Below are 23,394 nucleotides of genomic sequence, written 5' to 3' on the forward strand. Positions count from 1 at the left end.
AGGAGGGTCCATGGTGGAATGAGTTTGTGCAAGACATAGGGCATGTCTGCAGTCTGTCTACGCATTACAAGAGGGTAGGACAAGAACAGCGACAAACCAGAGGGGGATGGAGAGGAAGCCTCTGGTAAAGAGACCTTGTTATCTGTCACAATGAATCTGGTCACATTGCGGAGAATCACTCCATTGCCCCTAACGGCACTACAACTGTGTTTACGCATATATAATTAGCTAAACAAATAATGAGACGATGAAAAAAAATATACTGTATGTGTCTGAAGAATCGAATTATTTACGACCAAGTAAAAAGCCGTGATTAATAAAAACTTGGAAAACAGCAATTTCAACTGAACAGATTTTCAAAAGTTCTTTCATAAGAGTCTGAAAAATCCTCCTAATTAAAAAAAAAAAGGAAAAATATTATAATATCAAGAAATATCAATCTATCAGTTCAGAGAAAAGTCAAACAGATGGGCAGCTGCGGCCAGACAGGTCCTGAGGTGCAGGCAGATAGGCAGCTGGTGTACTGTCACTGCATCTGTGTGTCAAATATTCCAGCCCATTTATCCGCTTTCGCTTTGTTTGCAAAACTGACATTGAGGTGTCATGGTGATAAGACAAAAACAGAGGCAGACAAAATAAACAATGGCTTCATTCAGCCTGAGTAAAATTCTGATATAATCCCACCGTGCGACCAAAACATGAATATTAAAAAGAAAATAATGTTACAATAAAGCTGCAGAATTAATAAAAATAAGAATTATTAAAAATAAAATAAAACTCAAAATAAAAATTCGGGAGTAATTACTGCCTTCACGCGTCTCTAAAAGGCAGCGATATAAAGACGCAAAGATCAGGTGTGAAAGAAAACACCATTATCACCGTGGGGCTGTCACAGATACGGATGATGTCGACAGACAGTCTTAAGTGATGTCTATTTATAGTTCCATCTCATCTTCTTCTCAGCCTAGTCACAACAACCCCCTTTTCTTCGCAAAACATCTATTGTTCCCGCAATGGACCCTCTTCCCATTAGCTGCCAACGAAACTGCCTCCTGTTGCTATGGTGACCGATTCCTCATCTGTGTGCCTGTTCCAGCCATGTCTGGTGGTGATGGTTGTGTAGTCTGAACATTCCAGAAGACTGGCGAGGGGAGGGGAGGGTGGTGCTAACTGAATGACGCTTTGATGATATATTCAACAATCAACATTCATTGATGTTTTTTTAATTTCAGTTTTGTTTTTTTTCTCCCCAAAATGCTGTGTCACTGCAGGAGTTTGTGCAATGAGCATCAATCCATCTGGCGTGCCTCAAGGGTGTCAGACCACAAAAATAGTTCTTTCATATTCAGACACACACAGCAAACGTTTGGGCTCAGTGTACAGCTTTTTTTTTTTTTTTTTTTTTTCCACTGGCACGTCCCACTTCCTGATGGAAATACACCACAGCGCATCTTATTGTGTTTTGTTTGCATTGTGTAATTAAAGCATGACATGGAAGAAGGTCTGCTGCTGTTTGAGCAAACACCACAAATCCAAAGTAAATATGGATACTGCTGCAGTACAATATTTCTTAATTGCATTTTTTTTAAACAATTGGCAAGGTTCGGCAATGCTCCCCTCATAAACAGCAGCGTTTCTGATATGAAAATCATCAAGGCAATATTTTAGTGATCCTGGTAGAATCTTTTTTTTATTTTCGACAATCTTGCACGTAATGAAAGTGTATGAGCCAGAGATCAATAACGTAATGCCCTTTTCTGTTCCTACAGCAACAATAACGATTTTATGTCTTCAAAACAGCTGGCACCACTTGCTTCTCCACCAAAGGGAATTCATGCCCCGTTGATTAGAATGAATTTGAAAAAGACAATTTGCCGTTCTGCAACACTTGAACTCCAAAACAGTTCATTTTGCAAAGCCGCAAATAACCGGGGACGAAAAATGATTGCGCGACGAGTGAAGTACTGCTTTTCACGTTAAAGTGACACAAGTGCAAAATGACAAATCTGTTTGTGAGCTACAATTTTTGCAAGTGAGGCATGAAAAGCAAATCTGTTCACAAACTACACAAACGATCGGCATCCTTTGACATCAGTTCACATCGATTTTGACTTGCATCTTTATGGCGAGACTTCCATTAATCTCTTTATCTTCCGCTTTGTCGGCTGGCGAATTTTCTGCTTCGGTCTGTTTTAATGTTCTCTTTGGTTGTCGCAGTCGGACTCAAGTGTCATTTTTATGAAAGCGTCGTTTATCTTTTCATATTGACAAAAGTGCTCGGACATAGTGAGATAAAGGAGAATTTAAGCAATTACTACTTTTTGGAGAATTCCCTCGAACTCACCTTTCCACCTTATGACTGTGCATAGCACCACAAAAAAATATCTTATAAAATAAAATATTTTGTCAGCAAGCTGGCTGAATAATTTTGAATGTAATAAAGCCGCCTTTGCAAGTTTTCGCCTCCGTCTCTGGCAAGCCGTATAATCACTTTCAGCAGTGCTGCTTCCGTGTTAAACTTAAGCTCTTTTTTGTCCTTATTATCATCTCCAACGGGAGGAAACGACAAGGAAATTGCTTTGCATCTTCATAAATCATTCTGGCACACAAAACCACTCTTTAAAATAAATAAATAAAGAAAGGGAGACTCACCTGTAGCCGTAAAGTGTCCGAGTCAGCGGTCACAGCGCATGGAAAAAAATATAAAAGAGACAAATAATTGAAGATTTAACATTTCATTAAAAAAATAAATAAATGTGTAACTATTTCAAAACAGAGTTAATATCACTCCAATCATGATTCATTTCTAGAAGAGGTGCGAAAAGACAGGCTGCTAGAGAAGACAAGAAAGTTAATAGACACACAGGAAGGGAATAGTCACATTCAAACCATTGATGCAATGAAAACATTCCACGAAAAAAAAAATTACTTGTATTAATAGAACACCAGTGGACCAAAAAAGGCTTTGGATTTGGAAACGACAGAGAAGATTCACTGAGGAGAAAATTTGCCTGACTGGTTAGTAGCATCATCATACCTGTCATGAAACATGGTTAATATTGCGCAATGCATTATCATAAAAATGTAAGAAACTCTCAAGTGATGCAATCCATTTTTAAGGTCATTAGTCACACAGGAACAAAAAAAAAAACTTTACCGTAATTTGAGTGATCGTCATGCAAGGGACAATTCAAACCTAACATTGCATACTAAATAGCGACATCACACATCATGCTAAAAACTAAAATGGACATTGTAGTCTATAATCAACTGCTATTTCATCCACAACCAACCTTCGATGATGGGGGAAACCACGTTCGGTTGTTCCACGGTATCGGCAAAGCTGGGAAAGAAGGGTTTCGCTGCAGGGTTAAGGCCAGATGTTGGCGTTCCGAGTGAGACCATAGATGGGGAGGAAGAGGGGCTAACACTTGGAGAGTCTTGCGTAGGTATTTGTTTTGCCGCTGAGCTGGTGGGACTCTTCGCAGAGGACGAAGACGAAGAGCGAGACTTCTTGGATTGCTTCTTGTCTGACTGCTCGCTTTTCGCTTCTTTGGATTGGGCTTCCTGCGCTGTGGTTTTGGGGGAGCGGAGTGGGGCTGGGGAAGGGGTGTCGAAAACCAAGCCCAAAGTGCTCACGTCACCGAAATCAAACGGCTCACTGTTGCTGCTAGCGTGCGAGTTGTTCAAGAGCCACGAGGCGTCGGATGGTGAAAGGGGCGGGGCCGATGCAAACACCTCGCCGTTTGCCGAAAGGGCGGAGCCTGGCTGGGATGAAGGGCTGAAAGCTGAAATGTCGACCTCGGGGATGCTTTGCTTAACAGGCTCTTGGAAGGAACTCGTTTCAAACATCCCACTATCGCCCATGTCGCCCGAGCTGACGTTTTCGGTATCAATCAGCATTTCGAATGGATCACCTGGACTCGCCGCCACGGGGAAGGGGTCAACCGGCCCAGCGCCGGTAGAGGAGGGCATCGTGAACGGAGCTGCTGTAGCTTTCAGCTCGCTGTTCAAAACGAGTGGACTTGCAGGAACTAATACTTCATGGGAGAACGACGACGGGATGAGGCCCTCTTCTGGAAAGGTCTCCTCTTTCCAAGGGCTCTGGCTGGTATTTATGTCAGCAAAGGAGACGTCCATGCTTGCTAGAGTTGAACTTCCGAGATCCTTCATAGCTTCTTGGGTGATTTTCCCCGCGGATGAAGTGGCAAATGACTCCGGAGACACTTCCCATTCTTCTGGAATCTTCTTCCTGCTTTTGCCCTTCTTACCTCGCCCTCCGCTTTTCCAAATTTGCTCCTCCCATCCATCCCCGCTATCTCGTTTGGGTTCAGGCCTTTGGTAGAATAAGTCCGCTGAGGGAACGCTTTCTCCATGCGCTTCAAGGTGACCTTTGCTTTCCAAGTGTTCAGAAGAGCCCTCGTCTTTCTGTCTCCTTTTCTTCTTTTTCTTGTGTTTTCTGTCCGATTCGTCTGCGTCCCTTTCGTCACCTCCGGCATAAGCTGGGCTTTCTCTGCTGGGCAAGGTCTTAGGGGTGTCATCGCGAATCATTGCGAGATTGTTAGCATGACGACTGATCACAGAGGTGACACTGGGGGTGAAAGGGAGGTCGGATGATAGGCAGGCAATCGGGTCTGGCCAGCAGTCACCTAAGGCACCTTGTTGTGGGTGGAGAGGGGAAGAGTTTAAGGTTTGCGCTTGTTAGGTTGGGGATAAAAATAACTTTGTTGTCCCCGACAAGTTTACAATCATAACAAGCAACATAAAGACTTCATTGCAATACATGAAATTATAATTTTGCTTTGGTCTCGGGGAAATTTTAAACATTTTAAAACCACGATAAAAACAATTTGCATTTCTTTCAAAACAAATAAGTTGAACTTTTTGTTACTCTTATCTCCAGTGCACAGACACACACTCATTTAATACCAAAAAATGGGCCACTTGTCCGGCTCCATACTTTTCAAGGACTCTCTTGAGGGCTCTCGGTTCAAGAAGAAGCTTACACAATTCTGCTGCCTGTGCACTATAATTGGGACAAGCTGAAAAGTGTCCCGTGGGACTCAAATCATGTAAACGTACAACCTCATTAGGTTGAAGAACAACTTGGGGGAAAAAAAAGTACCAGTATCTCGATGCTATAGAAAATAAAGTACAAGTAAAATAATTTCAGTGGACAGAGCAACAATTTTATCTGTCATTATTCATATGGCATGTTCAAACTATGGTGGTAAAATTAAAAAACAAAACGCCAGTTTCAAATGTGAGCAAAGCATGTGCTAGGTGCCAATGTGATCAAGTTGGAAGATTCTTCGTCTGCCATTTATTCCTGTAAAGTGACCCCTGGAATAAACTTAATATTTAGCATGCAAGAGTGCAGCAGGACAGCAACTAGTGCAGAAAGCTCTCCTAAGTAGGATAAATACATAACCAAGAATGTAAACACACGCAGGCAATACTAGAGGCTACTGCAAAGTTGGACACTGTATATATGACAGCACCACATGTGAATGGACCTCAAGGCCGATGATTAAATCTGATCTGAGCCAGTGTGCGTGCGATAGGAAGAAGCTCTCGGAAAGAAGACAGACAGCTGATGTGCGTAATGCCTCCAGTGGAACAAACATGTTTGTTATGATACATCTGAAATAAAATGTTCATCTCGCTAGAAAAGTGAAATGTTCGAGTAAATCTGCACGTGTTACCTGCTGTCAGATCCAGCGGGCTGCGAGGAGCTTGCGGTTCAGGCTGCATGGGGCTGTGCGCCACTTTTGGGGCCTCGGACCCCGTTGAGGGTTGCAGAGGATCCGCGATACTTGGAGGCTTCTCTGCGGTAAAAGCTGCAGGGCCGCCTTCCATATTCAAACCTGGGCCTGCAGGCTGGGAGAAACCTGAGAAACCAGAAATATAAAACGAGAAAAAAAGAAATGCTGACTGATTTATGAATTTATGAATGTGCAAATAATCAACAATGCAAATAATAAGGACCGAAGAGAGAAATATTCTGGTGAACAAAAAACATTAAGTGTGTTGAAGCCCGGAGCTGTGATTCAGGGGCCGAGGGACGCCAAGTCTCATTAAAGCAACGGTGACATCGGAGTGGAGTACGTAGACGTTGGCTTGGTGAAAAGCATGACTCAGCCTCAGAGCATACAATGTTTACCATTGCGTGTTTGTTTATACTGTATAGCAAACCACATGGCAATTATCTTGTTGGCATTTGTCTGCTTAAAAAAATGACAAACTTAAGACATCAGGCCTCTTCCAAATGTGGATGAATAAAAAAAAGCTCAGTATTTGTAAGTTAAAATGATACTGTTGTTTTTGTATGAAACGCAAAAATCTCAAAACGCTCTAAATCTGAACAAATTCTAAGACGCACACGTGTAGAAAACCTGAAAATAATCCCGTCAGGCTTAAATGTATTATTTGGAAAGGGTTGGTTAGAGGGTCTGAGTAACCTCCCGTGGAGGCTGACAGGAAAGGGTAGCCATCACAAGTCATAAGAACAAAAAGAGAGGAGGAAGAAGGGAGCGGATGAAAGAGGAGGGAGAGGAAAGCAAAATAAACAACAACAGTAATTGTATTCAAAAATAAAAAGTCAACTAATGCTGATGCATCATGAACAGCACATTCTCAAAAATGTTAATTCCAAGGGGCTACAAAACATCGAGAGATTTTTTTCTATTATTATCAAATCTTTCTTTCATACCAGATAAGAAGTCTGCTGCCAAGAACTGCTGCGGATCAACTTTAAGCGGCTGCCCATCTCCCCGATGCTCTGGGAGCGACATTGACGTCTGCCCCCCTGTGGTCACTTTACAACCTGCAGTAACACACACAAAAATAACCATTGAAATAAGTGCATGCTTTTATCTAAATGAACACTTGGCGTCACGGCATTTAGAAAAATAGGAACCGTCATGTACCCAAACTCTCACCTGGCGAACGGTCTCCCAAATGATGTTCCATTTAACTGATTGTTCAGGGATATTTCTTACATGCGGGTGACTGCCTTTGTCTCTGTCCTCACTGCAGCCTCAGCTGACTGAGCTACTAACACTTTGAACCCCCGGTCGCATGTACACGCGCGCACACACACAAAAAAAAAAACAAAAAAAAACAAGAGTGCTATTGCAGTCAGGGCGTCTGGGTTGGGTGTGACGTCCCGGGTCGCTGCCACTAGTACCTCCCCTTGTCTCCCTGACTAGTAAATGCCCTTCAACTCAACCCAGTCTCCATCTATGGATTCCGACTGGACTGAGGGGATCAGCCCTTATTTTATGAAATGATACAAGATGATCAATTTGACTGTCCAGAGAAGAGGAAGGAACAAAGGGTTGTCGGGAGAACGATGGAGCGGACTACATTATCCTCTAACAACATGTTATTGGGGATTTTAAGAATGAGAATCCGCAGGAAGGACGTTCATGAAGGGAGGAGGGCAGAAAGGAGAAGGAGGGAGGCGCCAATGGCAATTCTCTCGCAGCAGCATCCACAGGATGACAGTGAAGCGAACAGACAGGATGCCAACCAAAGTCACAAACACTTCGCACATGCAGACTTGCAAAGCAGCCATTGTATTGTTTACCTCAACAAAAAAAGGCAAGAAGCTTATTGGACAGGGTGGATAATTAATCCCGAAAAAGTGTATCCTGTAGTTTTTAAATGAACGTCTCGTGTCTAAGAGTCTTTCTAGGAAGAGGAAAATGATTTTGCGAGATAAGAGTGAGCAGTGTGTCTATGAAATCATTGAAGTGGAAAGATGGCGGGAAGCAGGCGGATGCTGAGCTGTCTGACTTGTTGACATCACACTTGACCATTTTGTAAAAAACGTCAGGGGGCTAGGACGAAATGCCTCTTATATATATTTTTTTTTATAACTGCTGGGTTGTTAGATTGAGAATCAAATTGATTTCTAAAATCCAAACTTTTTCCACTTTAGACTAAATTCCTCCTGTCTACTCGACAAAACTGTCCCCATAAGGCAGATCACACTTACGATAGCAAACCTCGGAAGCAGTCAACCTATTTCCATCCCAGATTCCGGATGGTGCCCAGTGGTTTAGCTTCACCACAACGATATAATCGGGAATAAGCCGGCAGGATAGTTGGATGTCCTCCAATTGACCCCAGTCTCACCCTGCTCTCGCTTTTGGACCTTGTCAGGGTCGCCACCACACCACAGGCACATTGTGAGGCTTCATCTGAGACAGACTGGTGACTCTTTTGGATGACAATCCAAAACACAAATCTAAAATTATTGTAATACAGATTCATAATTTGGATTATTTTTCAGAATCATTCACCCCTACCGCAATTATGAATACACCACATCAAAATACTTCATGAAGTCATTTGATGAAAGTTAAACAAACTATTTTTTCCTGATGCTAAGCAAAGTCTGAACACAGCTAAATCGTTACCTGCTAGATTAAGAAATCGAAGCTTGGCCTAATTATATCTAATCCGGTCAAATTTAGCTCAACCTTTTTTTTGGAGTTGCTCCCGCTGAGGCACATTGGGTTTGATGTACAGTACTGCCATATTTAATTAATACCGAAACTGGAATTGCACACTCCATGGCTAAACCCAAGGAAGCAGTGCAGCGGTGGATGAAAGTATTTGTGACGACACTATTCAGGTTTGTGTGTGTGTGTAGGAGAGGGCGGACATCATTTAACGAGACAAGAAATGACACAATGAACCCTGCATAGTTGAACTGCCTGTGGTTCCAGGCATTTGACACAATACGGCAAAAAAAAAAAAACAATAATAGAGCTGCTGCAAGCAGTGTCAGTTAACTGCGACAACGTTACCGCACATTTAATTAAGATCTTCTCGAGGTGAACTTGTCAAATCACCGATTGCGTGACGAGGTGTTGACCACGCTGTTATTTTGTGAGCTGATTGAGCCGACAAAGCAATGTTCCTGTCCTCGTAATCATTTTAAGATCAGTATTGTCTTGCAAGAAACCATTGCATGCAACTCAAGCCTATGACAAGAAACTAAACCAAAACTGGCAAACAGCATGAAACATGCCTCTAGCATCATGCGTGCTGGGATGAGAGCTTGTCATACCCAATGCGTTTCCTAAAAAGCCAAAATAATGTGCGTGTGCCTCCGGCATTGAAACATCACAATATTGTTGATGTCTTTGAATTAAAACTTGATTTTCCTGGAGAAGGAAGGTGCGACGGATATGACAGCATTTTTTTCTGCGCGTGTGTTTCGAGCAGTGGCTTTTCTATAAATTCAAAGAACTGTCAATCAAGACACAATTAGGAAAATAGGAATGTATTATGTGTCAGAATAAAGTGATGTAAGACTGTTCGATCCCTATAGGAAAAAAAATAATAATGATGTTCAAGTTTTTGGACTATTATTGCCAAGATCTCTTCAATGTGGAATTTTATGGTAATGTAGGTTGCTTCATCTTGCTGAAAATAAAAACATCCTCAAAAATCCATCTAAAGCTTTGCATTGAGTGTTCATCTCAAAGCTATTAAAATGTGTGTACCTTTTTGGGACACCAGATAGAAGCAAAAAGAAAGCCAGGCTTTTTCGATTTAAACCCACACATATCACGCGTGTGACAGACGAAAAGTATTCTGTCAAAAGAGAGACCACTTCATAAAAGGCGGCTTTAGTTTTTTTTTTTTTTCCTTTCCCCCGGAGCTTGAGGATTAAACCTCCATATTAAAGACAGATTCATCCAGCAATTTGTACCAAATCACTTCAAGTGACTTAGAACTATACAGACGATACGCTGAACCAAAAAAAAAAAAGTGACATTGTAATTCAGTAAAATCTGACATTAGAGAAAAAGTTAAACGATAGAATGGTTTAAAAGAACAATACCAAAGCCAAGGTAAGTGTTAGGTTAGTTTATTAGCACAATATGTGAGCAAACAAAGTGTATGAAAGGAAGAATCTGGGTTCGATACCCAACTGAATCAAAATTGGACTGCTCGTGCACACACGACTTATTAACACAGAAGTGGAATGTGCTTGTCTACAAATCATGACTCAACTATTTCGAGCAATCGTATGTTCAGGTTCGGAGGTGCCTGATTGGTTAACACTGGAATCAGGACAGCCAATCAATATAGCTAAATATAGCAAAGGAAAGCCCGATATCCATCAAGTTGCGTTGTGAGTTTCCATATTAAGTACACCCAAAATCCTAAACGGGCACTCAGAAGTGGAATCAATTGTTATTATTATAACACCGCAATTGACATTAGTTAGTAGAGTTAGTCTAGTTTGTTTACCAGGCTGTTTCTAGTTTCCAGTGCCAAACAATTGCAATACGGTTTCTGGAAAATAATGAAGAGTCGATACAGTGTTTTAAAAAAATAAAGGGAAAAACTCATGAAGGAATGACTAAGACAAAAAAAAGTCCTCCATAACTGGACAAACGGAACACAATTATGCAAAAGAACCCTGAAATCTCCATTAACATTCTTCATTCTTACTGATTGTCAAATGACAGCAGATTAAAGCAGAATTGATTTGAGTCAGAAATCACACTAGTCCAAAGGAAGGAAGAACGACTACGGTAACAATTTACGGAAAGGTAATCAACACGAGGTATAAAATAAACACGTTGACAGAAGTATAAATAATCAGTCAGTGGGGATATTTATATACACATACTCCATCCAACACACACGTGCGTGCGAAACAGCCTGGCGACCGACCGGGTGTTGACAGATGAGTCTCACAGCACCGCTGAATCAGTTTGAAAGCTTTCAGACACGCCTTTGAGCATAGTTGTGCATGTGTGTGTTTGCTCGGTTATGAATACGTCCGCGATTGGGGGGAAACGGGTTCATTGTGGCTGACTTGTTCAAATGGGGACAAATACCGTGTCGGGTAAAGTTTAGTTGGGATTATGCAAGTAGACGTGAAGATTATGGCTGGTGTGTGTGTCTCCACGTGTCAGACTTAAGTTGATTTGCAACAAGGCCTCCTGCCTTTAGCTGACGAGAGTGATATGGACAAGAGAACATTTCGCTGGGGACAGAGGAAATAAATAAGGCACGAACTCGACAGACTACCCCCCCGACCTCCTAAAAAAAAAAAAAATTGCTTCAAATCAGACTGACTGCGAGTCCAAAACATCCAGAGGAACACAACTTGTTATTTGGAGGAACATTGTGTGCTGAAAAGGACAAGTTAGTCTTCCAAGAATATTATATCAGCACTAATTTATTTTTTTCCATGTGACGTGATGGAATTAGAAGTGTTAGTGGAAAAGACAGACAGGACTGCATGACACCTTCTTGTGATGCAAAGTTTCAAATTCGCATTGCTCAATTGATGTCATTTTTGAGGGCCTTTTAATTTTTTTACAAGCGTCTCATTTCACCTGCTCTTGATTTGCACCTCGCTATTTAAAGAAGCAAAATCAGCCAGTGTGAATTGTCTCGGGTTTGATGAATCAGGAGTTTGTGCTTGTTTTCGCACAAGCAAACCTTCACAATAGCAAACGAAGCCTGACTGTGCGCTATATTTTAGTGGTGTTCATTCTTGTGAACATTAAAACTTGACGAAAGGAAGACATTGATCGGCTAGGATAGCGTTTGTGTAAATGTTGCAGAGGGAAATAGGTGCTTCGAAGCAGAAACCGTTGATGGGCAGTCAGTGTGGCGATGAAGGCGGGATCTAGTCCTCTGAAGCATTAGGGATTGTAGAGAGAGAGGGAAAATGGGATTGGGGAAGCAAAGTAAAGAATTTGTAATGGCAGCAGATGGAAAAAAAAAAAAAAAGAATTGAAATGTTAAAAGTGAAATAATATAAAAGCAGGATGAATTATGAAAAAATGGATGTCAAAGTAGGGTAAGAAGGGAATAGAGGGGAAAAGGAAAGAAAGCAATTAGTCACAAATTCAACAGTCAATAAATAAAATTATAAAGACATATATAATATATTTGAAATATTTTGGCTAACCGACAGTCATTCAGCAGCGACTCGCATCTCAACATGCACGGCTGTACTTGCTCTGCTAAGTATTGAAGAAAAAAAATGAAGCTTCAAATTTGATTCACGAACCAGTTGTGATAATAAAGAAGAAATTCAAGAGAGTCCGCCCAATGTTGAACAAAGAGCGTCATCTAGAGGAGTAAAAAAAACAACTGGTTCATGAAGCAAATCTGAAGTTTCATTTGCCGTCACTACAGCTAATTCATTTTACGTTCTCAGCTCCCCACTTGACGAACAAATGACATCCCTAGAGAATACCTAGACAAGCCCAGATGCCTTTACTACTATTAAGTCCATGCATGACTTAAAAAAAACTCAAATATCACTCAGGTAATCTGTGGGATCTGCTTGGTAAATGTGGATTAATGACCTTCAAATTCTATCATAACATGCAGAAATACCGCTTGGTAACCATGGTGACACAAGCTGCCCATTCCATCATGCCATGCAAAGCAGCAAGAGACGACAGGCAGGCGACTTAACATGCACAACACAGTCACCGACATCTATCCCTACTGAGGCACCCACGAGCCTTATGTACCAAAAACACAGAAAGGCAGCGAGGAGGTCCTAAAGTCACAAATCAGCTTAGCTTAATAGTTCACGTTTTATTTTTTTGCTTTTGGCCTCATTACTCAGGGTTTCATCAGTCTCGAGTGTAAACTGTCATATGAAAATGTGTCTCTTATTTATTCTAATTTGTTGAACCATGCATAAACTGGGAGTTAAGTGAGCTGCAAGTGGTTTGTAACAAATGTTCTAATTGGTCCTGCTTAAACGTAAATTTGAGATAAAATAAAAATAAAAATACGACTATGGCCATAATTGGCATTTGCAGATGAGCGAATAACCGCAACAATTTCATTTGGGAATCGTGGGATCTCTCTTACCGGGCTTTTGCACCCCCTGAGCTTTCTCGTCTCCATTTTCCAATGCTGTACCTGTGTGTGCACAAATACACATACACGGAAGCACAGAAAAAAGCAAAGACATTACCATCCATTGGATTACTAGGGGCTGGACGGTTAAAAAAAAAAAATCCCACCATATAGTAGAGATCAAGAAATATGCCCGAATCTAATAAAGAGGAAAAACTGACCCGGAAACCAGAAGTCTTATAAAAACGGGACCTCTTTACAGTCACTGGGCACAACTACTATTAATACCACATGGAGCAAATACATTGGCTGGTCGCGGCGCAGGATGCAAGAACAAGATGAGAAGCTTGCCAGGTCACTGCACTTGCTTTATCTTCCATGTACGTACGACTCAGAACAAGTCAAACAGGCCGTGAGTCAAAAATAGCAGATTAAATGTAAACAAGGACAGGTGTCGCAATACAAGTTTTTTTTTTAGCATCTCTGTTTGATGTCAACACTGGTGACTCGGTACAACAGATTACGAGGTAATAAAATAATATTAATTGGGGCGTATGTTTTCAAATGAATAATCGACACAATCGAAAAGCAAATCATCAGTATTTGCCATCCTCCTTTATAAAGTGAGTTATAAACATACAAATTGGGAATGTGAATATATTCAAGTAATCGTGGTAAGGGAATATTTTTAAAACCATACTGCTGGAAAAATCCAAGTAAAACGTGCAACCGCACGTTTTCAACTGCGAACATGAAGTAGATTGCAATAACGTGCAATAACCATATGTGCAATCACACTATGTGCAATATCTGTCTACCTCACACTCTTTTACCTGCTTTCTTTGCACTGGTTTTTTTTTTTTTTCTTCCCTTGCACTATTTTTTTATCTAATATTTTTTTTATCTCCACTGCATATTGTGTATTGTGTATTTTGTATATACTGTCCATATTTTTTAATTATATATACCTTCTACTTTTTTAAATCTTTTACCCCCTTCCCCGCATGCATGTGTGTGTGTATATGTTAAGTGTACTGCTGCTAACATAGGAGTTTCCCCATTGAGGGAATAATAAAGGATTATCTTATCTTATCTTATCTTATGAAAACCCATGCATGAGAAAAACACAAGGCTCCAAATGCATGTGGCACTCATACATACAAGATGCTATGAGTGCATATGAAGAAACACGGATATTTGTAGCAGTGTGCAAAAACTGTCATTTAAAAGAAAAAAAGGAAAGGGCGCTTTCAACATCCAACTTGCCCACAGACAGAGGACAATAACAAGCAGACTGCCTCACCCTGCATGTCAGCACGTCTGCATTTGTCCAAATGTGCAAAGCGTGCCAGAGCTGATCACTGGCAACACCACCCACAGCCTGTCCCGTAGCTGGCTGTCACTGACCAGTGCCCATACACAGTCTGACTGTCTGACCCGAGCGTCTGAGGAGCCACAACAGCTCTGAGAGCTGAGTCATCGCTGCCCGCTTTAACTGTCACTTGGTTTATTTGGTAGCCTGTATCTACCTTGCAACAGCTATTCAGATTCAATTAGAAGCCATTCTAGAAGCATCAGCCACCTAACATATAATAATAATAATTTTGCAGGGTCAAAACTTGACCTATGACCTATTGCAATATAATTTTACCAGCAATCTAGTTTATTCAACAAGGTGGCCGCTCGTCTGTTTCTCCTCAGACTATACGCCCGGTGGCTGAATGACATCCGAGCGGATCCAAAATGGCAGCTGCCAGCTAGGGTCCAGCGATGCCCTGATACCATCCGTCATTTGAGGGCATCTGCGCTTTATACGGTATTACATAAAAGAAAATATTATGCTTGTGCATACTCAAGGGTTTTAAAGGAGTCAGAGAAGGGGCATTGTTTACAAAAATGGTGCCAAATGTTAACAAAGACGTCAAAGATAAACATGCAGTAGTGTCGTTAAAGGGGCAAGCAAATATGGAAAAATAGAATAATAGTCAAATAATAACGTGAGCAGAAATGAAGAAAAAAAAAAAAGTCTGTCGCTATATATGTAGAATGGTGTTGATGTTTAAAATAAAATTGCTTGCAAAGACACCCACCATGCAAAACGAACTCACTCACCTGCACTGGCATCATCGTTGTCCAGCAAAGGGATGTAGTCCGTCTTGCCTACGGTCTCCCCGATTTGATCATCGAAGGTCTCCGCCTCCAATTGAGCCACAAAATCCCTCTCCACCCGGCTTTCCGGACCTTGCTGCGGAGCACTGTCCACCAGAGCGTCGCTTAGACTCAAGTCTAACTCCGCCATGGCTGAAGATAAGAAACAAAACCATTAATTCTAAACAAGAACTCACAATTTGGAATTACAAACTTCGACACTAACAGAAAGCGAGTTAAACCTGTTAGTACATCTTGCATGATCTCATCTGTTTCGAGTTGCTTGATTGACTGCAGTCATGTTGACATTCTCATATTATATACACAAAACCCAATGAGCTGTAGCAGCTTCGGTTTATTAAATGGAATTTGGATCTTCGATGAGCCCAAAACTTGTGTGTCTTTCCTGTTGTCAAACTGCCGTTATGTTAAAACAATAACAGTGCAAAATATGACCATCAAATAGATGAGATCGATTTTTCCAGATCTTCCAAATATAATGGTACCAGCTGGCCGCTTCACTTTCCTGCTCAGCGACTGTCTGTATTTATCCGGTCAAGATCCTTCCTATCTTCCCGACATTGCCCTTTCACCTCTGAAGTTAACCTCACACAAAACCTACCTCGCTGAAATAGGACACTCATTGTCATTCCAAGCAGAGCGTGAGCCAAGTTGTTGCACTGGGGATCGCATCTGCTGCCAAAATGCAAATTCCAAAATAATTGATAAAAAAAACGATTATTGTTTTTCACCCAAGAGGTTGTCAAAAACAAGGCCGCTAAACCTAAAATACAACCCTGCAGCCCCATCTTGTGGATTAGCGACTCACTACATATTTCTTACGCCATGAAATGCTTTAAATTCCTTTTGGCATTCAGTGGCTGAGCCAAAACCAGACTCGGAGTATCATAACCACGCCTATCATAACCAGCCCCCATCCCCCTCCGGCTGCATCGGGCAGGCAGGGTGTGTCGCAGGAAGACTGCTGCAAACTGGCTCCACCACAACGACCATACTCGTCAGAAAATGCCCTAGTTACCATTTTTAACACGCCAACATCACCAGTGTGTGGTTTTGTAGAGGGGGGGGGGGGGGTCATACTATTTAATCTAACAACATTTTGATATGTGATAGTGTATAAATCGCTCTTTATTTTTCTTGAATGATGGTCGCCACATCCTGCTCACAGCTTTGGTGTGGCCACTCGGAAACAATCTGGATTGAGCAAAGGAAGGAAATGGATGAAAAAGGCACTTTCCACTTTCCATTGTGTTGTCTGCATCAGAAATGTGTGTGTGTGTTTGTGAGCGTGTCTGCGCATGCGTTCGTGGATTACTCATGTGCAATTGTGTGTGTGTGTGGTTTTGGCTCGTTTTTGTTCATGGGAGCGCGAGCCAGAAAAAGCAGAGGTGAAGGTTAAGCTGCTTTTTAATCTGCTTCCCAACACATCTCTATATTGTATGTAAACACAAACACACCCAAACAAGTACAGATAAATTCAATTAATTAAGATCGTGATTTTAATAACCTAACAGTTCCCCAATCAGGACATGCTTGGAACACTAACAATAAATAGATTTGATATTTAATTTGATCACAATAAATGCTTTCCTGAAAATGCACAACATAATGAAAAGCTGCAATAATATAATAATTTGCTGTCAATTAAGAATTTTCCCCTTCGATCCGAAATTCTGATTTGCACATGCTTTTTAGAACACAACACGATGGAGAGAACGTGTCGATATGCAAGGAATAATTAGATGTGTAGTGTGACCTCCATATCTGCTTACTACACAAAAGGGTGGGGATAGTGAGTCTCCTGTGACTGTTAACTTGATACTTTGGTCATCATGGCTGGCAGCGTTCCACCTTGGTTACGCCTTTACTAGACTGCCGGAAGAAGGCTGACTTTTACACCCATTCATGTCAAAAATTGTTCGTGTCAAGCCTTCAGCGTCGGTACCTTCTTGCAGGATTGGAACACTGCACTGTTAACAGTTGAGCAGTGTTTGCAGAAAAAAAAAATATGGGGCAGAACCATTTTAATAACCTATAATTATGAGCGGTAGCATAGCCAAAGCCATGGCATATAATTGCGACATAACTGGTTCGTGGTTGATGATGCCAGGACAATCAACTCTCTCGAGGTTTATGTGAAATGTAAAAAAAAATCATAGTACCGTAATTTTCGGACTATAAGTCGCACCGGAGTATAAGTCGCACCAGCCATAAAATGCCCAAAATAGTGAAAAAACCCCATATATATGTATATAAATCGCTCCTGAGTATAAGTCGCCCCCCACCCAAACTATGAAAAAAAACCGCGACTTATAGTCCGAAAATTACGGTAAATAAATAAAAAAAATAAAAATAATAATAAAAAAAAAAACACATTAAAATAAAAATAAATACATATTTCTCATCTAATTTCGAGATCAGTTATCCCACGCAGGATATAAAGTGATTTTGGACAATTGAACGTCAACATTGTATTTTTCCAGCCAATTCTTGTGTGCTAGAGTTCATGCGGAGAAAAGCATTCCCAGTTGCGCATGCAGCATGAACCTTGTTCGCTTAGGCCATGCAAGCAAATGGGGGCAGGGAAGAAACAAGACACTGTCATGTGATACCTGCTCACGCCACGTAAATCACAACCCCATGAAGGCCAATCGGGGAACCTCCAACTGTCATCCCATTAAGACCGACTTACTTACCAAAATACCTTCTAACTTTAAAAGGGAATGATTTGCAAAGCCAAGGTGAAATTAGGCACATTTTCTTGACAGGAAAATTGCAATAATTCTAAAACCACCATAAAAAAAAAGCTCTTGCTAAGATTTCCTTTACTTTTGAGAGTGCTCACATTTACGTCTAAAATGTCCATGCATTCATCACGGCAATGTTACGAAGATACTATCTCGCACATTCCATGTAAGTCAGTCACCGTGGCTCACAATCACAGCTTTGTAAGGTAGGAATCCCAGACTTTAAATAAGTGACTAATATTCTAGAATTTTTTTTTCTATGTTTCTGATCATAAATAGTCTGTTGTTATAAAGGACCACTGGCACTATGTACCGTAATTTTCGGACTATAAGTCGCACCGGAGTATAAGTCGCACCAGCCATAAAATGCCCAAAAAAGTGAAAAAAAACCATATATATGTATATAAATCGCTCCTGAGTATAAGTCGCCCCCCCACCCAAACTATGAAAAAAAACCGCGACTTATAGTCCGAAAATTACGGTATTCAGAAAAAATAATTCTGTTTCCTACTTTTCAATAATACTACTTAACAACAGTGTCCTGAAATGTGACACACCCAAACCCGAAAAATATTCTCGATAGTACGCACTTCTCTCGTTTCACATGCACAAGGAAGCTGACAATCAAGAACCTTCAAAATTACTAAAGGGGGGGGGGGGGCATGCTAGGCATCAGGCTCTGCAACTACTTGGACTGCAACAAATGATGAAACTTGCAACACACTGATGAAGAAAAAGCATCAACTAAGGAGACAAAGACAACGCCCGCAGGCCTCGTGCTTGTTATCCAATGCTGGGAGTGGCGCGATGCCTCAAGGAGAGAAGATAGACTAGTGGTGTAATTAGTCTCATAAGACCAAAGAACCAAAGAAAAGTAAAGAACCCTGCCACAGTTTGGCTTTCGCCACAGGTGCTTGGACTCAACCAAAAAGTTAGAAGTCGCATCGAAACCACATTTCACGTTGCGACCTATTATGAGTTTGACGTTAACAATTTAATTGAATTGAACTGAATGAAGGAGGTCGCACACACCTTTGGAAGCTTGTTGCGTAATAGAGGATAAAGTGTGTGATGTTAAAGCTTCTAAGAAGCGGAGAATCCAAATTTAATGATTTAATCTCTTAAGGATAACTACACTAAAGGTTCAATAAAAAGTCAGAAGCTTCTGTAATTCTTATGCTTCTTTGAGAACCAGAATCAGAAAGCAGAACCAGGATTGGTTAATGTGGAATAATTTAAGTTGGACCATAAGGCAGCATCAAAAAATGATGATGATAATTCTTTAATGTGAATCTAAGAAATAGAAGTGCAGAAAGTTGTTTTTTTTCCACAAAACTCAAGTGCAAGAACATACCACTAACATTAATAATTTAATAAAATGTCTAGTCTAACTGTACATCAAGCATACATAAATCATTATATTACAATATGCAGATTAATAATGCAAAGTGTCTATACTTGAGATTTAACTAGGTCCACAACTAGTTTAAAGTGTTTAAAAACAGTTGCAAGAAAATCCCAACAATTAACATGTTGCATTTTTAATCAGATAAGCAAAGAGCTGACACAATTGTGTCATTTTGAACACACAATTTTTCAAACTTGAAAAGGAACTTTAAAATCGGGAGAACTTGGCTTCTTTGTCTATACCTCTACCTCAATTTTTATGATGATTTATTTTTTTCTTAATCAGGAGCGATTATACCAGTGTGAACATGCATAAGTGTGAAATTGTAAATTACACAGAATTCCAAACACGTGTATTATCCAGAACTTGATACTATTCGAGTCCTTGTGTGATCAGACTGACAGGTAGACTTGTTCTCCCGTCCCCTCCTGATTGTCCTCCCCCCTCCGCTTCCGAAAGGGAGACACAGTGATGAATGAATTGGCTGTATAACCACAATGGTTTCAGCTCAACACATTTACACAAAGTATCTCTTTGGGAACTATGCCCCATTGTTGCCTGGCCGGGGTTAACACATTGCACTGGAATGCATCGCAGCGCAAACACACAGAGGTCAATCCAAAACAAACAGCAAGCGGAAACATGGAAATACCTTTAAGTATTCACATTATTTTCATACGAAAAGCATTTAATAACAGTAAGGGCTGCATTAAGTTAGCTCTGAAATAAGAACACCATTTTAATAATTACTAATAATGCAATAATACAATTAATATATGACTATGTGACTTTCACGTGACAGAAGATAAATCTTGTGTACTGATTTGAAAATTTGGTCAAGCACTAAATATCTACTCGAAATGGATAAAGACAATGTTCCCACTGAATCGCTTAAGTGCGTCCCTCCTTCAACCTTTCCGTGCCCCTGAGTGCCAAGTGACCCCACATTTAGTTCCAAGTCCGGGCAGGGCAGATAACAGCGGCCAAGCCCGGTTGCTGACATTCTGATCCAGCTGCTGCTGCTGTTGTTGTAAATGCGGATTACATTAGGAGCGTTTCACCCAGCGCCCTCACACTCCTCTTTGCCATCCATCCCTCCCTCCATCATTTCATTCAGTCAATCTGTAGTTGTCACGCAATCTCAAGAGTTCAAACATTCACACTGGGCTGTTCACATAATATAAACACACAACAACATCAGACACATCTGTCTTTTGGGCTGCTTTGGAGATAATGCCCTGTCAAAAAACCAAAATCCTATTTTTAATCAATGATTATATATTTTATTAGAATGCTGGGCAAATATGGACTTCAAAATTCAAATTGCCCGCATTGTTTGAAAGTATGGTTTTACACATAAGAAGTTATTCATAAAGGTCAGTTAGTTCAATAACTTGGGGGATCAACAAAGCCATTACCTCGGTTTGCGCATTGATTAAAAATAAAACCACATAAATTATGAATAATGCACATTAGAGCCAGAGATACCCATTAGTAATCCAATATAAATTCAATAAAGTGACGTCATGGAATCGATTAATCAAATAAACGAATCATCCGTATTAAAATAAAAAAAATAATGGACTAAGAAGCATCAGCATCAACCCTTCTGGAGAAGGCCACACATTTAATATTCCATAACAACTGTGAAGTATCTGAGGTTGGCAAGGAGATGCAGAATACTCAACATAAGGGATACAAATGAGCTGTCTAATTAGAACATCTTTGAGACTACAAGTACTTGTTATAGAATAATACAAATGCATACATCACTTGAAAAATGTCACCACAATCCTTACTGCTAATACTACTCTGTAAAATTCCCTATGATGGCAGAGAGATTAAAATCTCTTACAGTCATCGAGGCCTTTTTTGGATTCTACAGGGAGTATTTAGGAAAAAAGAATTACAAATATTAGTCCGGTCAAATAAATTTCGATTCTAATCCTTCCAACATGTTATGTTAATTTGATTGGAAAATTTGAAATGATTTTTAAGATCATTTTCAGAGCCTTGGTCTAAATACCTCATCGGGGTCTGAAGACGAAGCGTTTTATGGTGATTGGATCAAGTTCATAAGAAGTTCAGGACTTCAGATCAGTCCCACCTCTGATTCCCAACTCAGTAATCTGACACTGACAGTGGAGGATTGGCGAGTAATCTGGATAGATGGGGGAGGGAGGGAGCAAAGGAGAGTGACAATCCTCTCAGGGTTTTTTCACCAAGATTGAATCAATCATCTAATTATTGTAAATTAAGAAAATGCATTAATGGGCAGGTCACATTCTACATTAAAGTTTTCCAAATGAATCAAATTCCTTGTGATATGAAAGACAATTTATTGTCCAAAGTTCACGTGAGTCGCCCCTCAGATTTTAGGGAAAAAACTGTGAGAACTACAAAACAGCATGGAATAACAGAATTTATTTCCCAAAATGTGCTGAATAACACTGTTTTATTAAAATTAGAAAGATATTGATTTTACGTTGTAGAGGATCTCATTCCTTCTAGGGATTTGTTTTGTTAAAAAATGCGGAAATTTAGATTTGTGGAAAACAGCTGTTCTATAAAATGTTATAATAGAAGAAAAACGATTATTGTGCAAAACAGCGTGGCGCGCGTACAAATTTCCTACGTTGTGAAAATAACCTGAACGCACCATGTGATTTGCGTGATTCTGCGCTCCTTGTAAATAAATCACCCTAGTTACAGTTTACTGTAAAACTTAAAAAACAAACATAATTACAGACATTGTAAATTAAATGAGTGCAAAGATGCAAGACATCAAAAGGTGTGGCTGCAGCAGGATGAAAAGGCTTCACATTTTATTTACAAGGTCAGTTTGTACTTAAAAAAACAGAACGTTCAATAATAAAGTGTTTGCACGATGAGGCGATGATGGTAGTGTTTATTTTAGTTGACTTTCTTGGGGGTGCAAAAAAAAAAAAAAACGTGAGAAGGCTCTTTGGCATTCACACAGTTATAAACATCCAACCTAACTCTTTCCCAGACTCAGACTGCAAATGAATGATCCACCAGAGACAGCATGACACTCAACCTCGCTTGCGTAACTTGACTGGAAGCTCACTGACATACGAGCTCCTCATCATCGGATTGACTTTTTTTTTCACTTGCCAGCTATGCAACGCATGTGAATTGTCCAGTTTGTGTTGACTGGGGCTGGAGAGAGACAGGAAACGAAGCGTGTGCAGCTTCTAATTAACAGAAAAGGGCGCGGACATTCCAACTGCGCACTCAAACAGAAAGTACGTATTTCCGACCAGTACCTGAACGCACCATTATCCTGCACACACCGTAATGTGAGATCACTCATCCAAAATCACCGTCGTGTCACTGCTACTGACTTTAACTACCCACCGACTAACTTTGCACGCACTGCTAACCCTGCGCAATTCTTCGTAAAGCAGGCAAAGCATAAAGGTGATATCTTTATCTTGACTCACCGATTGTTGTCTGCTTTTTGGCAGTTTGTCGGGAGACTCGGAGCGTCGCTGTCACCGCTACCGTCCGCCCACTAGAGAAAGCACTGCCCTGGCTGCAGACGAACCTGCTCGCCCATGCGGAAGCTCTGAACCAATCACAAGCTTGAAATATGATTGATTTGTCTTTCGGCCAATCAAATTCAAAGTTGTGTGCGCATGGCAAGTCACTGGACCAATCACAGCATCTAAATGGTCATCAAATTCGTCGACGTCATCAAAACGACTTTTGACAGACACAAGGAGCTTTCAATAGAAAAGTTCGACTCCTTTTAGGGCCGAACCAATCGCCGGGACAGCAAAACCGGGCAGCTGGGAAAGGCCCTTCACTTCAGACTGAAAGACTCTCAAAAGCGTCTGTTTGGCTCGCTGAAAATGTCACTGCAGAGAAAGCATAATCCCATTTTGAATGCATTCATCTTTTTTATTTCTCCTCTAAGATATAAATACATCTATTGGGTGACGGGGATTATGAGAAGAGGATGTCTCATATGACATGTAGAATTCTAGTGACACCTTGTGCCCAAAATGGCAAAGACTAGTTGTTGGCAAAAGTTATTCTGACGTGTGACCTCATTAAACTATTGTTAATCTGTAAATGACGTAATGATGTAGTCATCCCTGCATGAGGAAGCGCTTCTATTTGTGTTTCAGGCAGGGGCGGTTCGAGCATTTGATGCCTGGGCACCACCCAGTCCATAAA

At 40.7% G+C, this 23,394-nt stretch overlaps 1 protein-coding gene across 14 annotated transcripts in view; it reads right to left on the reverse strand.

Annotated features, from left to right (window-relative positions):
* Positions 1–22,763, reverse strand: part of LOC119139190 (microtubule-associated protein 4) — a 35,807-nt gene extending 13,044 nt beyond the window's left edge. For 7 of the 14 annotated variants that reach the window (XM_037279668.1, XM_037279658.1, XM_037279666.1 and 4 more), the window contains exons 1-6: positions 22,656–22,763; positions 14,980–15,168; positions 12,880–12,930; positions 6,713–6,826; positions 5,706–5,891; positions 3,294–4,658 (exon numbers count right to left, since the gene is read on the reverse strand). In XM_037279668.1, coding sequence (XP_037135563.1) covers positions 3,294–4,658; positions 5,706–5,891; positions 6,713–6,826; positions 12,880–12,930; positions 14,980–15,166 — 1,903 coding nt within the window. In that variant the 5' untranslated portion in view covers positions 15,167–15,168; positions 22,656–22,763. Of the gene's footprint in view, positions 1–3,293; positions 4,659–5,705; positions 5,892–6,712; positions 6,832–6,941; positions 7,019–12,879; positions 12,934–14,979; positions 15,169–22,655 lie in introns of those variants that run through there. The other 7 variants (XM_037279659.1, XM_037279660.1, XM_037279662.1 and 4 more) reach the window with 7 other exon arrangements.
* Between the last annotated feature and the right edge of the window lie 631 nt (positions 22,764–23,394).

The sequence above is a fragment of the Syngnathus acus genome, chromosome 20, assembly GCF_901709675.1.
Source record: "Syngnathus acus chromosome 20, fSynAcu1.2, whole genome shotgun sequence".
Classification (NCBI taxonomy): Eukaryota; Metazoa; Chordata; class Actinopteri; order Syngnathiformes; family Syngnathidae; genus Syngnathus; species Syngnathus acus.